Below are 13,216 nucleotides of genomic sequence, written 5' to 3' on the forward strand. Positions count from 1 at the left end.
GTTATCAACGATCAAACATGATATATACTAGTAAATCCAAATCTAGTATCAACACAACAAATCAAAGAAAAAACTCTAACTTTACTGCCATAAAAATGATGAAACAGAGCCTTAACTCTAACCCCGTATGTTAGTTCTTTTAAAATCTAAGTCGCATAACTTCTAAACAACGGAAATAAGAATTTGAATAGGAAAGATAAGAATGAGAAGGTCTAATTTCAATGTAAAACACGACACAACAAAATAATAGAAAAGCATGACAAAAAATTTAATTGAAGAGTCATATCTTTGTCCTTTAGTTTTATCTAAAAGATCCAAGTAAGAAAAAGAAGCGGAAGTAAACAGGGAACCAAAAATTAAGAAAATTAATGGGGAAGCTTAGGGGATGATGGTGTCGAAAAGCTCTAAGTTAATGGGGAACCAAAAATTCTGTCAAGATTATCCTAAATTCTTAGGGACCTCCCATTTATATAGAAATTTAATCCGTTATCAACTCATAGATAATAATGAATTGAGCTAAAGGATTTTACATATTGAATATATATCTAATAATCTAAAAATCAATAACCTTAAGTTAGATCACTTAACAAATTTTAATATCATAAATCTCTTAAATCACATGTGAGCCCATATTAAATCCAACCTACTAAACTTCTATTTAGATAATACAAATTGCTCCACAACATTCAAAATTAAAGCTGACAGCAATTACTAAGAGAAATGAAGATTGGGAGAAAACTTTGGAGGATGCAGACAGATCATTGTTCCTGGGTTGCTGCCTCTTCAGCAGCGATCTCTGAATCGAGCACAGACATCATTTGCTCGTTTGAGATTCCTATTCCAAAGTCGCATAGGCAATGTATTGGCGACCGACCTGATATAACACATCAGTAGTAATAGCTTGCAAGCAACCAATGCTTCTCTTAGTCGAGTTGATACTCAGGCCGTAAAATTACTGCAACCAATGCCCCTTTCCAACCAGGCAAGGGAATAAGTGCAAACTGTAGGCACACATGAAACTCTCTAGGGACTTCGATAGTGTCAAACAGCAAGAACTCTTTATTGCTGAGATCTGCATCTGGTTGGTCATTTCGTGAAGGTCCAAGAATTATAGTGACCTTGCCCCTCGGATTTTTGGGATCCGACGTTGAATTTAATAAAAAATTTGGATTGGGCCGAACGCAAGTTTGTCTTCAGCATTGGAACGATTTTACATGAGGTGAAGACCAATTGTAGACGCACATTTGCTAAGGCTTTCAGGATTAATCCTTGGAGACCGATGAAAACATTTATGGTACAGAGCTAGTTTGCCTTCCGGATTAGTTTGTCTTCAGCACTGGAACCATTTTACATGGACAGTGAAGACTACGGAAGTCGATTGTCTGCACATTTGCTAAGGCTTTCAGGATTTACCCTCGGAGACACATGAAAAAATTTTATGGGATAGAGCAAGTTGCCTTCCGGATTAGTTGGATGGTAAGAAAATTGAAAACCTCAGTTATAAAAAAAACAAGAACGATAGTGACTTCATACTTTGACCGAAACTAAAGAAGAGCATGTTACATCCCCAAAATTCAATAGAAAAATAGAAAATTGAAATTTTTTTTAGTGATTCAGCCCTCCTTTTTTTAAAAAATCCAAGTATCCAGCCTTCAAATCGAGATGACTAATTTAATCTTATAAAAATTTTCTATCCATCATTAAAATAAATTAAAAAAAATAATAGAGACTCATCTGAATAACAGACATTCTTAGATCCGCCTCTTAATTGAGAAAATTTTGAAACTTCATATCTTTTATTATACAGTAGAAGACCTAACAATTATATCATTACCTGGGCTCCCTCCTTATTTCTTGCTAAACCATAGGTGATTCATGTTACATCAAATCAAATACAAGATGATTGATAAATTTCAGTGGGTAAATTTTGTTTGAAGCCAATTGATAATTTTTATTGTTGAGATAATTTTAGAGGAATAATAGATTCAAATTTCATTTAGTAACGTCGTCCTGTTGCTAAAATATAAATAGAGTGTAAAGCACTATAACACTCAAATTTTAAAAATTAAACCAAAAGGAACTCTTCTATTTTAAAAATATCCTTGTTCAATATTATTATATCAGTTTTAACTAAAACTAATCCAACATAGAATAGTTAGAGCATCTTTAATCAAATTTAAAGTAATTTTGATATTATAGTAATTTTAATTTAAATTAATCCATGTTATTGAATCAATTTTGATTAAATATTAATGTAATAATTTTGATTAAAACTAATTCAATAATATTTGATCAAATTAAAATAATTTTAATTAATATCTAAACATTTTTTTACTAATACTAACATATTTTTAATTATAATTATTTAATAATTTTGAATATGTTAGAATATTTTTAACTAAAACTATTACAAATTATACACTTTTGTCCATATAATCTAATACAACAATAATAACAACAATCAAACTTTACTAATTAAGTAGAATCTGCTATATAGATTCTTTAATATCATTAGATTCTATTCTCTACTGTATAATCATCTATATTTAAATAATCTTATTTTATTTTAATATAACCTAATTTAACATAAATGCATTTACAAAATGGTTGTGGATAACAAGGGCTGTTGGTTGCTTGTTACCTGAGTGTTATTGTTCCATGTTTCTCTTGGATCTTCATGTCGGCAAGAGTCACGAGGTGCTCCCTTAGCCTTCACCCAAATGAACAAGTAAAGGCCAACGATAACCATTGTCATGCCCGTCAAGCTGTCCAGTGTGTAGCAGAAACATCAAATTTCTTTCAAGAAATGCTAGCTGAGAGGAAAAAAAAGTTAAGAAAACAATTGAAGTGCGCAGTGAAACGTAGAAGAGGAAAAGAAGAAACATTCATCTAGTTCATGTAACTTACGAGTATTTCGACTTCTCAAGTTGTTTGGAGCTTGTTCATACTTTTGTTATTCCTCTTAGGAGTGTCGGATTGGCACAGCTACTTGGCTCGACATGAGCTAGACTTAAATGGGTCAAGTTGTGTTGAGCATGAAGTCAATTTTCACCCAAATCATGCTCAGCATAGCAGGGAAAATCCAACTTCCAAAAAAGAAAAAATCTCATTCGAATTCAAATGGTTTTAAATGACCAAAATAGACCTATGATGGCCAAAAATGGACTAAAGCCTCTTCGAGTCAATTGTGCATAGTATCGTTGGCTCAAATGCACTAATTTTGAATGTTCAGTTGATTAGAGTACTTTATCTAGTTGACTAGAGATTTGTCCCTCAACTTTAAAGGTGAAGATTGGATCTAGGTATATAAGCACCCTTGGAGGTGTTTGGATAACAAGGCTACTGAAAAAAATACCAATCATTCTACTCACAAGTGCTCCAAACAACTCCAACACCTTAGAACCATCAAGGCTTTAGACTTTCAAGTTCTCAAGCCCTAGAAGAGAGACCTTGCTTTCTACCTTATGCTCATCTACACTCTCTAGGGAGAGAAGTGAGCTTTGTTGGCTTACATATATTCATTCTTTTTAGAGAGCTTAATTCCTATGATTTTAGACAATTGTTGTCACTGTTGCGTTGTGGTCAGTGCTGACCAAGGCCATGCTTGATCTTACCCAAAAATGGTTTTATTTGATCTAGGTCAAATGCAGCAGTAGCTAAGCCAGGCTGTTTTGGCACAACCCATAGACACCTATTGTTCCTGCTCCACTGACTAATTTTCTATAAGATTGATTGGAGTCTCAAATCTCAAGGTACCCCTTTAGGCAAGCATGATGGTGGTAATTGTCTCTTATCTTCAACCAATTAAAAGAATCTGATTCACACATTTTGGACTCAAACCTTCAACAATTGCACCCAATCACTATGTACTAACACCGAATTCATACGCAATCTTTAAAGGTGCCTCTATTCAAGGTCTTAAACATAATTAAAAACAAAAACAAATTACAGATAAGAAAGCATAGAAATTCTCATCCAAGAAGAAATCCAAACTACAACTAAGAAACTATAGAGATGATCATCCAAGAACTCTGCTACTTATTATGTGCTGGTACCTTGTCTCATCTTGAATTCTCAGGAATTCAAGGCATTAACTCTAGATAGCACTAGATGAGAATGAGAATGAAATGACAAGTAGAATGTGTCGTTTCATTTCTACTTTTTGGCTGCATTAGTATATAAGTGAAATGATCTGTTTCATTCCTTTACCTGGTTGTATCAATGAAAAAGATTAACAAGTGAAATAACAAATGAAATTATTCATCTTTAAAGTTTTTTACCTGCTCCAGGTGAGCTGTTCATGCAGTAGCAAAGGCTCAAGAATGGCCACAATCACTGTAGTCAGGGGATTGAAAGCTGCAACATAGACTGCACCCTTTTCCTTCACACACATTATTATGATGAATCTTTCTATACCCATGCAAATTCCCTGCAAAGGGATAAAAAAATTGCACAATTTGATCCCCATCAGATAACAACGATGCAGAAAGCAAAAGAGAAATCTAAGTGAGATGTTTACACAGTAAACTATGAGAAGGAGCTGCATGTTCCACTGCAGTTTTAGGGCTGAGGGCTTATCCAATATAAGTGAAACAACTGCACACTGGAGGAGGCCCATTAAGCTGATCTGGAACGAGAGGGAGACTTTACAAGGGTATTCTTCAATTATTGCCTCCTGTAAACATTCAGTATACAAAAAAATCATCCTCTGAAGTTAAGGTTTGTCAAGTATGAGTAGGTTGAATTAGACGTGGTACAAAATGTAACCCGCAAGGTTCTTCATCTTTATAGATAACCAAAAATATTATACATTCAGATCATTGCTGACTATGAAAACAACTTCTAAGATCTTTACTAACTTGATAAAGATGGAACTGTAAATGTTTTCCTTACTTAGGATAAAAAGAGCAGCTCGGTACATGAAGCTCCCGCCATGCGAGATCCCGGGGAAGGATCCATTGTACGCAGTCTTACCCTGTTGTGACCTTTTGGTCACAAAGCAACAACGTTATCGTTGCGCCAAGGCTCCCCTTCATTTTCCTTAGGATGCTGAACTTTAATCATTTCCTCTCTAACTTGATTTTTCTGAAATCATTCATTGCATCCTCATTACTATCTAGATGACCAGATGCATTTATACCTGAAGAAGCCTCTTCATGATTGTTGTTAGAATTTCACATAGTTCCTTCATTTAGATGGCAACTTAAGACAGATGATTTCCATGGCTGAGAAATATAAACAATCCCAAGGGAGTGACTCCCTTCTATAAGTGCACTTTTATCTCCATGATTCATTTTCTTCTTGTTTGGGATCTCGATAAGTTGACTTCTTTATTGAAATTAGTTGCTTCCGAAGAATGTTATCTTTTCTCTCATAACAAGTATTTTATAGAAATTCCTAGATGGTATATGTATCTCATGGTAAACTCCACCTTGATAATGTACATTGTGTCTAAACTAACATAATACAAGATCATAATAGAAAAATTATATTATGCAACTATTACTTGTTCAAATTTTGCATAGACTAGTAGGAGTTTTGCTTGTTAGGTAATAACAAATAAGCATTCACAACTTTTCTTGCCATACAACTCAAAATGAAACATCAAGAATGATAACCTTTAAGTGATCATTCAAATCTTATTAATTAGAAAATTTAAACATAAAGAAAGTTTGTACCTGGTAAAGTAGAAAAGCTGAGAAGGAGGAACACCCAATGATGGCAATAAAGGCTCCCAATATGAAGCTACCACCACTTTGGCCAAAGAATTTGAGCATTGGCGACAAGAGAAATGACTCCATGTTTAATCCTAATTGTTGTAGATGTTGGTTTTCATGATGGCCCTTGAAGAAGGTCATCACCATTGCCCCTCCTAAACCTAGAATTATGCCAAGGATCTTAGCTCGCCCATCCCTTTTCCTTATATTTAACTCCTCCAATCTAATCAATCACACTGGTAATTAGTGAAACACACATCAATTTGAGGAACTTAACTACTGCATAAGGCACTTGCTTGAAGATTTCCATAAAGAACTGCATACAAATTCATGCGATGCATAAAGGACTTGATGAATCCTCTCGGATTAGATCAAATGACTTTGCAAGGAACCTTCATAGGAAATCACCATGCAAGCCCCATGCACAATAGTTATGTTCCAAATTGATGCATTATATTTTAATTACATAGTCACCTGAGGAGATAGGCTAGCAAGAAAGTAATTGACGGTATGAGATTGTTCATAGTGCCAACAAAGATGGAGGACGTGAGTGCGATACCAGCATTATGCAACATTTGATTCAATGTCACTCTACAAAATGCATATGAAATAAAAAAAATAGATAAATCAACCACTTACTAGTGAATAAAATGGATTGCAATTTCAAGCATTAAAATAAAATTGAGCATTAAACACTAACAACATATTGAATTAAGAGTCTATTCATTTCCAAATAATTAGTCATTTGACAAGGGAATATTTTCCCAATATATAAATATAATGGACTACTGTACATGTACAATACTAATTAACACATTCCAAAATGACTAACCACTTGAAGGGAAACACCTTTCTAATATATAGACATAATGGATCACCAAATTCGTCAATGCAGAACTAATGCACTTAGAATATCCTAGCTTTAATACTACCTCCTTATGTTTGTTATATCTTAGAGGTACTTGCCTAGTTGCAATACCATGTTCATGTTGAACCAAGATGGAGCTTATTTCATCCCAAAAAAAACTAGGCATTAAATAATGTGATATGCTTCACTCTAATTCAACACAATATTATTACTAGAAATAATATATTTGTCTCTAATAATAGAGATATGGAAGTGCCTAGGGAAATAGAGTATTGAACGACTTGTGAAATTATTCAACCAAATATTGAAAATGAAGGAAATGTGTGGTAAGCGAAGGATAAGTATTTTAGTTCACTTGTATAAAAACCAAAGAAATGTACAAAAGTATGTGAATTATAGGGGCATTAAACTAATTAGTCATATCATGATACTTTGCAGAAAGAGGGATAGAAACAAGATTAAGGAAATAAATCAAGTTGACCAAAAATCAATTTGGAGTTATGCATGAAACGTCAATGCTAGAAGCTATATATCTTCTAAGACAGTTGATTGAAAGGGGAAAAGAAGCGAGACTTACACATGGTGTTCGTTGACCTACAAAAACTTATGATAGAATTCCAAGGGAAATTATATGGAGAATTCTAAAAAAGAAAGATGTTGACATAACATATATTGAAACAATTAAAGATATGTATTTACAATGTAATGACAAGAGTGAAAACTATAAGCTAATTAATTAAAATATTTCTAAAATAGGGCTACATTAAGGATCAACTCTAAGTTCATTTTTTTTACACTAGTTATGTTATGAATGAGCTCGCTAGACACATCCAAGACCATAGTTGCGAAAAGCATATGCCTAGCTATGCTTAGGCGCAAGGGGCCGCTTAGAGCATTTGCGCTTGGGTAGTGACCTAGGAGCAATACTTGAAAGAAGCGCGCTTAAGCGTGCACCTTTTGAGAGGTTAAGGCGTGCTTAGAGCATCTCCAATCAAGCTTTTTAAAAGGTTTGTAAAATTAAAAAAGCTCAACAAAAAAGCTTTAATGAGGGTGGAGATGAGCTTTGAGGTTTTTAGTTCAAGAGCAGGGATGATCTTTCAAACCTGCTTTTTTCTCTTGGAGATGGAGCCATTAATCATTGAAAAAATAATATTACATGTTTGACTTTTTAAACAATTAAAATGTTTTATTTAATGGTCAAATTATATTCTTTTCTTTTGAAAATAAATATATTTGATAAGTTAAAAAAAAAAATACAAATGACTATAATTAAATTAAAATTCATAAGTTAATTAAAAATTAAATGAAAATTATAAATTAAATTAAATTAAAATTCATAAATTAATTAATTAATTAAAAATTAATAAATAAATTAAATAAAGATCAGAATTAATTAAAATATTAAGTAAAAATTATATAGAGATATTCAATGAAAAAAATAATAAATAAAAATATGTGATTTGTAATGTAGGACCCACAAAAAGGTTGTATGGATGTTTTTTTTATTATATTGATAAACCCAATTAGCCTCATTGACTAGCCCTCGGTGACCGACCCGGTCCCACGGAATTTTTCCACCGGCCGCCAAAGTAAATCGGTAAGTGCGCGCAGCGGGTAACCCAAGAGCCCAGCATCCTTTGGTTGCGCACCCCATTTGGAGGAAAAATTCCTACAAATACGTCATAGTTGGGGATTGAACCGTAGGTGCTTGGGTGACAACCTGGATGTCCTACCGCGGCACCATGGCCCGGGGATCAAGAGGTTTTTTTGATTGTAGAGAGAATAGTAGATTTTTTTCACTTTTGATGTGGCATATTGGAAACTACAAAAAAGCTTATGGAGAGGTTTAACTATTGGAAATGCCCATAAGTCGTGATTCCCTAGACTTATTGAAAAGGAAAAATTTTAAAGTCCAACCCATACCTTTAATTACCCTTTACATTAATTACGTTGCATGCATGCAACATACTTTTCTAGCGTGACTCTTCCTCTCCTCTAGAAAATGAACATCAACCTTTAATTATGTTGTATGCATGCGATGCATTTTTCTTTTGTGACTCTACCTCTCCCCTAGAAAATGAATATCAACCTCCTTTGCAAACTTATTTCTCTCTGCGTGACTCTTCAATATTTGAAGTTTGTTTTTTCTTTAATTTGAAGTTTGATTTTGATTATAAAGATAAACTATTTCAATATTTGAATGTTAGCGAATTTTGTATTTACATTATTGTTTAATAAGTTATGGGTTATAATTTTGTTAGTGAAATATTTTGGTAAAAATTTTCTATATATGTTTGAATTGTATAAATTTATATCCAAAGCGTTTTGCTTTTGTAAGGCATACGCACCTCACCTTGCGCCTAGCGCCTCAAACCCCAAAGCACCTATGCACTTTTGGGTGCCTTATGCCTTAAATAACTATGTCCAATACACATTACTATGGTGCATGTTGTTTTTAGATGGCATTGGTTTGATTAATAAGACACGTGAAGGAGTCAATGCTAAGCTCAAATCTTAGTAGGAGACACAGGAAGTTAAAGGTTTAAAGTTTAGTAGATTAAAGATAAAATATATATTATTTAACTGAAAATATCCAAATCATTTTTGCAAAAGGATGAAAATGTTAATAAAGGTGTTTTATATAGGATATAAGTAGAATAGTTAAAATGGAGGATGACGAAAAGTATTCTTTGTGATCATAAAGTATCTTAATAGTAATTAGACCTACTATGTTATATAAAGCTGAATGTTGAATTATTAAGCGAGCACATAAATAAAAGATAAGAGTTGCAAAAATAAGAATATTAAAATGGATGTGCAAACATATGAAGAATTGAAGATGAATAAGATAAAAAATGAGAATATTATAGAGAAAGTCAGTGTTGCATCTATTGAGGAAAAACTCTAAAAAATTCATTTAAGATGGTATGAATCTATATTTAGGTAACCAATAAATGTCCCAGTTAGGTGCAAATATACATATTTATTGAGGAAAGTGAGACAAAATAAGACTTGATTAACAACAATAAAATAATATTCATTTAAATATATAGGGTTAAATCTGTTGGTGTTAGAGGATCTATATAGTCAACCCAGTTAGCTAGCGGGATAAAGACTTAGGGAGTGCTTGGTTGGAGGGAATGGAAGTGAGGAATGAGAATGGGATTGAAAGTTAGTGTTTGATTTGGGGTATTGATGGTGGGTCCCACGGATTCAAACCCCCAAATATGGGATTGGGTCATTACCAAATAAAATGGGGGGGAATGAGAATGGTGGGTCTCACGGATTCAAAACTCCTCATTCCCATTCTTTACTTCAATGAATCTCATTCATATTCCCATTCCCTTCCCTAAAATAAGGGCCCCTTAGCTGTTCTTGTACTACAGTAATAGAGTGCTTTTGCAATTTTTTTATATAATAAAAAAGAAAAGAAAAAAACCTCTTAAAACAATGGGCCCATAAATAATTAAAACTTAGATACATCTTGAATTTAGATAAAGCCTACATCAATGAGCAGAATGCATGCAAGGTCTACTTGGCAATTAACACTCACGCCATCAATGCGAGTAGAAAGATCTGCTTCACATTCTTCCACCGAACGCAAGGCCTCCTCCCTCTGCCACCCAATTCAGGAACACAATCTCAGTAATCTATACAAAATAGATCGATTAAAGGGGTTTTATTTCTATGAAAAATACCAAGTTCAAAACCAAAAAAACAAAAGTGAAGGAAAAAATAAAATCAATGGAAAAAAAAAGCAGGAGCTAAACCTGCTGAGGTAGAAAACAATAGGAGCGATGACGAGGGTTGTAATCATCTGGCGGTACAAGACGAAGGCGTAGAAGCTCATGCCTTGGGTGAAGAGGTAGCGGGAGAGGAGCAACATGTTGGCGATGATCGCCTGCGCTGAAACCATTCCCGCGACCGCACCGTACTCCTTCACACTCGCCATGCTTCTCCCTTCTCCCAACGCCTCCTTGCTCTCTGCCTTCTGCTAGAAGCCTTGAACCACTGCCCAAGGCTCCGATTTGTCCATCTTCATAGGGAATATTTCAATTCACCCCCTCATACTTCTCCTTATGCATGAATATCCTTCAAAGTTATAAAATAATGTAAATATCTCTAATTTTTTGAATTATTTACGAATAATATTCATTAATAATATTTAAAAATACGTTTTTTTATCAAGCCTGTACATAAATAAAAAAAACTTTAAATAAATAAATAAATAAATTTGTTATATCAATTTCACTTATCAACTAAAATATAAAAAATTTGAAAAATGAATTAAACTAAATCCAAACTCAAAACATGCTTAAAAAAATTTAAGTTAAATTTGAATGATTATTTTTACTAGGGCTGTAAATGAACCAAGCGTTTGTGAACAAGCTTGGTGTTCGGCTTGGTAAAAGCTTGTTTATGTTCGTTCAATATGCACAAGATTAACTAAACAAACAAGCTTGAACAGCTCGTTAAGCTAAACAAACAAACTTGAACACATATGTGTTCAGCTCGTTTACGTTCGTGAACAACGTTCATGAACCATATTCAGTAATAAAATTCTTTTCAATATATTAAATAAATAATAAAATAAAATAAATAAATTTAAATTATCAAACTCAATAACCAATCAAATAACTGAAAGTTTTAAACAATCAAACAAGCTTGAATTGAGAGCTCGATAATATCTAAACAAACCAAGCTCGAACCAAGCTCAAGCCAAGCTTGAATTGAGAGCTCGATAACATCTAAACGAACCAAGCTCAAGTCAAGCTTCAAACAAGCTCAAGCTCATCAAAAATAAACCAAGCCAAGCTTGAACACTCATTTCAAAAGCTTGGTTCATTTTAAGCTCGGCTCGGCTCGGCTCGGTTACCTTATCAAACAAGCTTGAACACCCCAAAGCTCGACTCGGCTCGGCTCGTTTACACCCCTAATTTTTACCACTGATTCATTTTGCTCGATTACCATGTCAAATAAATTTAAATAATAAAAATTTGTTTCGGCTGGGCTCATTTAGAGCCCTACCAAATCAATAATTAATTTTAAAGTGAATTCTTGAATGAATTTTAATATAATATTATTGTTTCATTATTATTCAACGAGATAAAAGTTACTAGTTCAGGAGTAAGATGTATTTGTCCTAGTGCAAACCAACTGCGCCGACCGTGTGATTTTAAAATTCTACAAAGAAATTTGATGAATTAAATTAATCTTTAATGCAGAAAGGGAATCAACTTGTCTAATTAAATTCATTTTTAATGTGCAAATCTATTTTGAAAAGCAAGTTAAAGTTGGAAAGTGAGATGTCCGGCGTCACTTTATTTAATTAAATATATCATTGGTGGATTTCTACGATTGATAGCAGAAAGGGAATAATTGCGTGCACGAAATAACTATAGACAAACGTACCCTAGTTCTTTTAGGATTGGTACAATGTTTCGACTTGATATTTAGTTGATTAAAAGGTAATAAATTTATAATAATAAGACAGAGAAAATAAATTTGAAAACCAACTTACGATCATTTTTTACTATAATTTTATGTTGGTGCAATGATTAATAAATATAATAGTTTTGGACCGTAGTCCGTAGTCATATTCTTCTGGCTCCAAATATATAAAATATTTTATATATAAAGTAAAGTCAGTGGACACTAATATAATATAATATAATATAATATAATTTCATGTCAAGATGTATCTATTTGAGTTTCATCCACTTATCGTTAATATTTCATTAATATACCGGTTAACATTTCTTTCATGATTGATAGGAAATTTTTGGACCGATTATCCTTCGGTCTCAAAAATTAAATATATAATGTTAATTAAAAATAATAATAATAATAATAATAATAATAAATTAATTAGATGATTGATAGGATCTACAGGGCAATTACTTAGAAGTACATTTTGTGCAATAGCCCTTCCTATCTGATAGAAAAGGATCCCATGATCCTGAACCGATATTACTTGGGATCACAAATCCCAAGTTTGTCTATGAAGAGCTGATCTAATTGTATTAGTTTCTATAATTGATTTCTTCTGTGTAATACTAATGGATAGGACCTCATTGATAAGTGCTGCAAGATCTCGTGCATTGGAACCCATGGTTATGGACCCGAATCCGTTAGTATAGAACATTTTCTTTTCCAAGTGAAACCCTTTAGTATATGAAAGAATGAAAAAGTGCTTTCGTTGTTGTTGAATACCCATCATTGTACGGGGCATGGAACTAGAAAAGTCCACATTATAATCGAACTAACCTATGTCTTGGAAATGCTATGGGGTGTTCGGAAATGATTGAAGTAGTTAAATAGGAGGATCGCTATGACTATAGCCATTAGTAAATTTACCAAAGAAGAAAATGATCTATTTGATATTATGGATGATTGGTTACGCAGAGACCGTTTCGTTTTTGTAGGTTGGTCCAGCCAACAACATTCGAACTTAAAAGCTGACAATTACTAAAAGAAATAAGTTGAGCATATCTGGTTGGTTCGGTGAATGTCCAAGAATGACAGTGAGTTCTTTATTTTTAATTTTAGTTTACCGGGTCTGATTATTTTTAGTTTCAAATTTCAAATAATATATATAGGGAAATGATATGCTACGTGATGTTTGTTGCGC

General features: G+C 33.2%; 1 protein-coding gene across 6 annotated transcripts; it reads right to left on the reverse strand.

Moving 5' to 3' along the window:
- Positions 1-660: 660 nt before the first annotated feature.
- On the reverse strand, positions 661-10,611 carry LOC122047111 (WAT1-related protein At2g37460-like). Of its 6 annotated transcripts, none has more exons than XM_042608170.1 (8): positions 10,356-10,610; positions 10,139-10,201; positions 6,192-6,308; positions 5,679-5,940; positions 4,520-4,675; positions 4,281-4,429; positions 2,642-2,765; positions 676-1,382 (listed from the first exon to the last, which is right to left on the reverse strand). In XM_042608170.1, the coding sequence occupies exons 1-8, from the start codon at positions 10,535-10,537 to the stop codon at positions 1,320-1,322; spliced, it is 1,116 nt and encodes a 371-aa protein (XP_042464104.1). In that variant the 5' UTR covers positions 10,538-10,610; the 3' UTR covers positions 676-1,319. The 6 variants fall into 6 exon arrangements, 5 of the variants coding, with proteins under 5 accessions (XP_042464105.1, XP_042464104.1, XP_042464107.1 ...); XR_006130477.1 differs by lacking the exon at positions 676-1,382 and adding an exon at positions 2,908-3,090 and having other exon boundaries at positions 2,622-2,813; XM_042608171.1 differs by lacking the exon at positions 6,192-6,308 and having other exon boundaries at positions 661-1,382; positions 10,356-10,611.
- Positions 10,612-13,216: the final 2,605 nt, after the last annotated feature.

This window comes from Zingiber officinale, chromosome 2B (assembly GCF_018446385.1).
Source record: "Zingiber officinale cultivar Zhangliang chromosome 2B, Zo_v1.1, whole genome shotgun sequence".
Classification (NCBI taxonomy): Eukaryota; Viridiplantae; Streptophyta; class Magnoliopsida; order Zingiberales; family Zingiberaceae; genus Zingiber; species Zingiber officinale.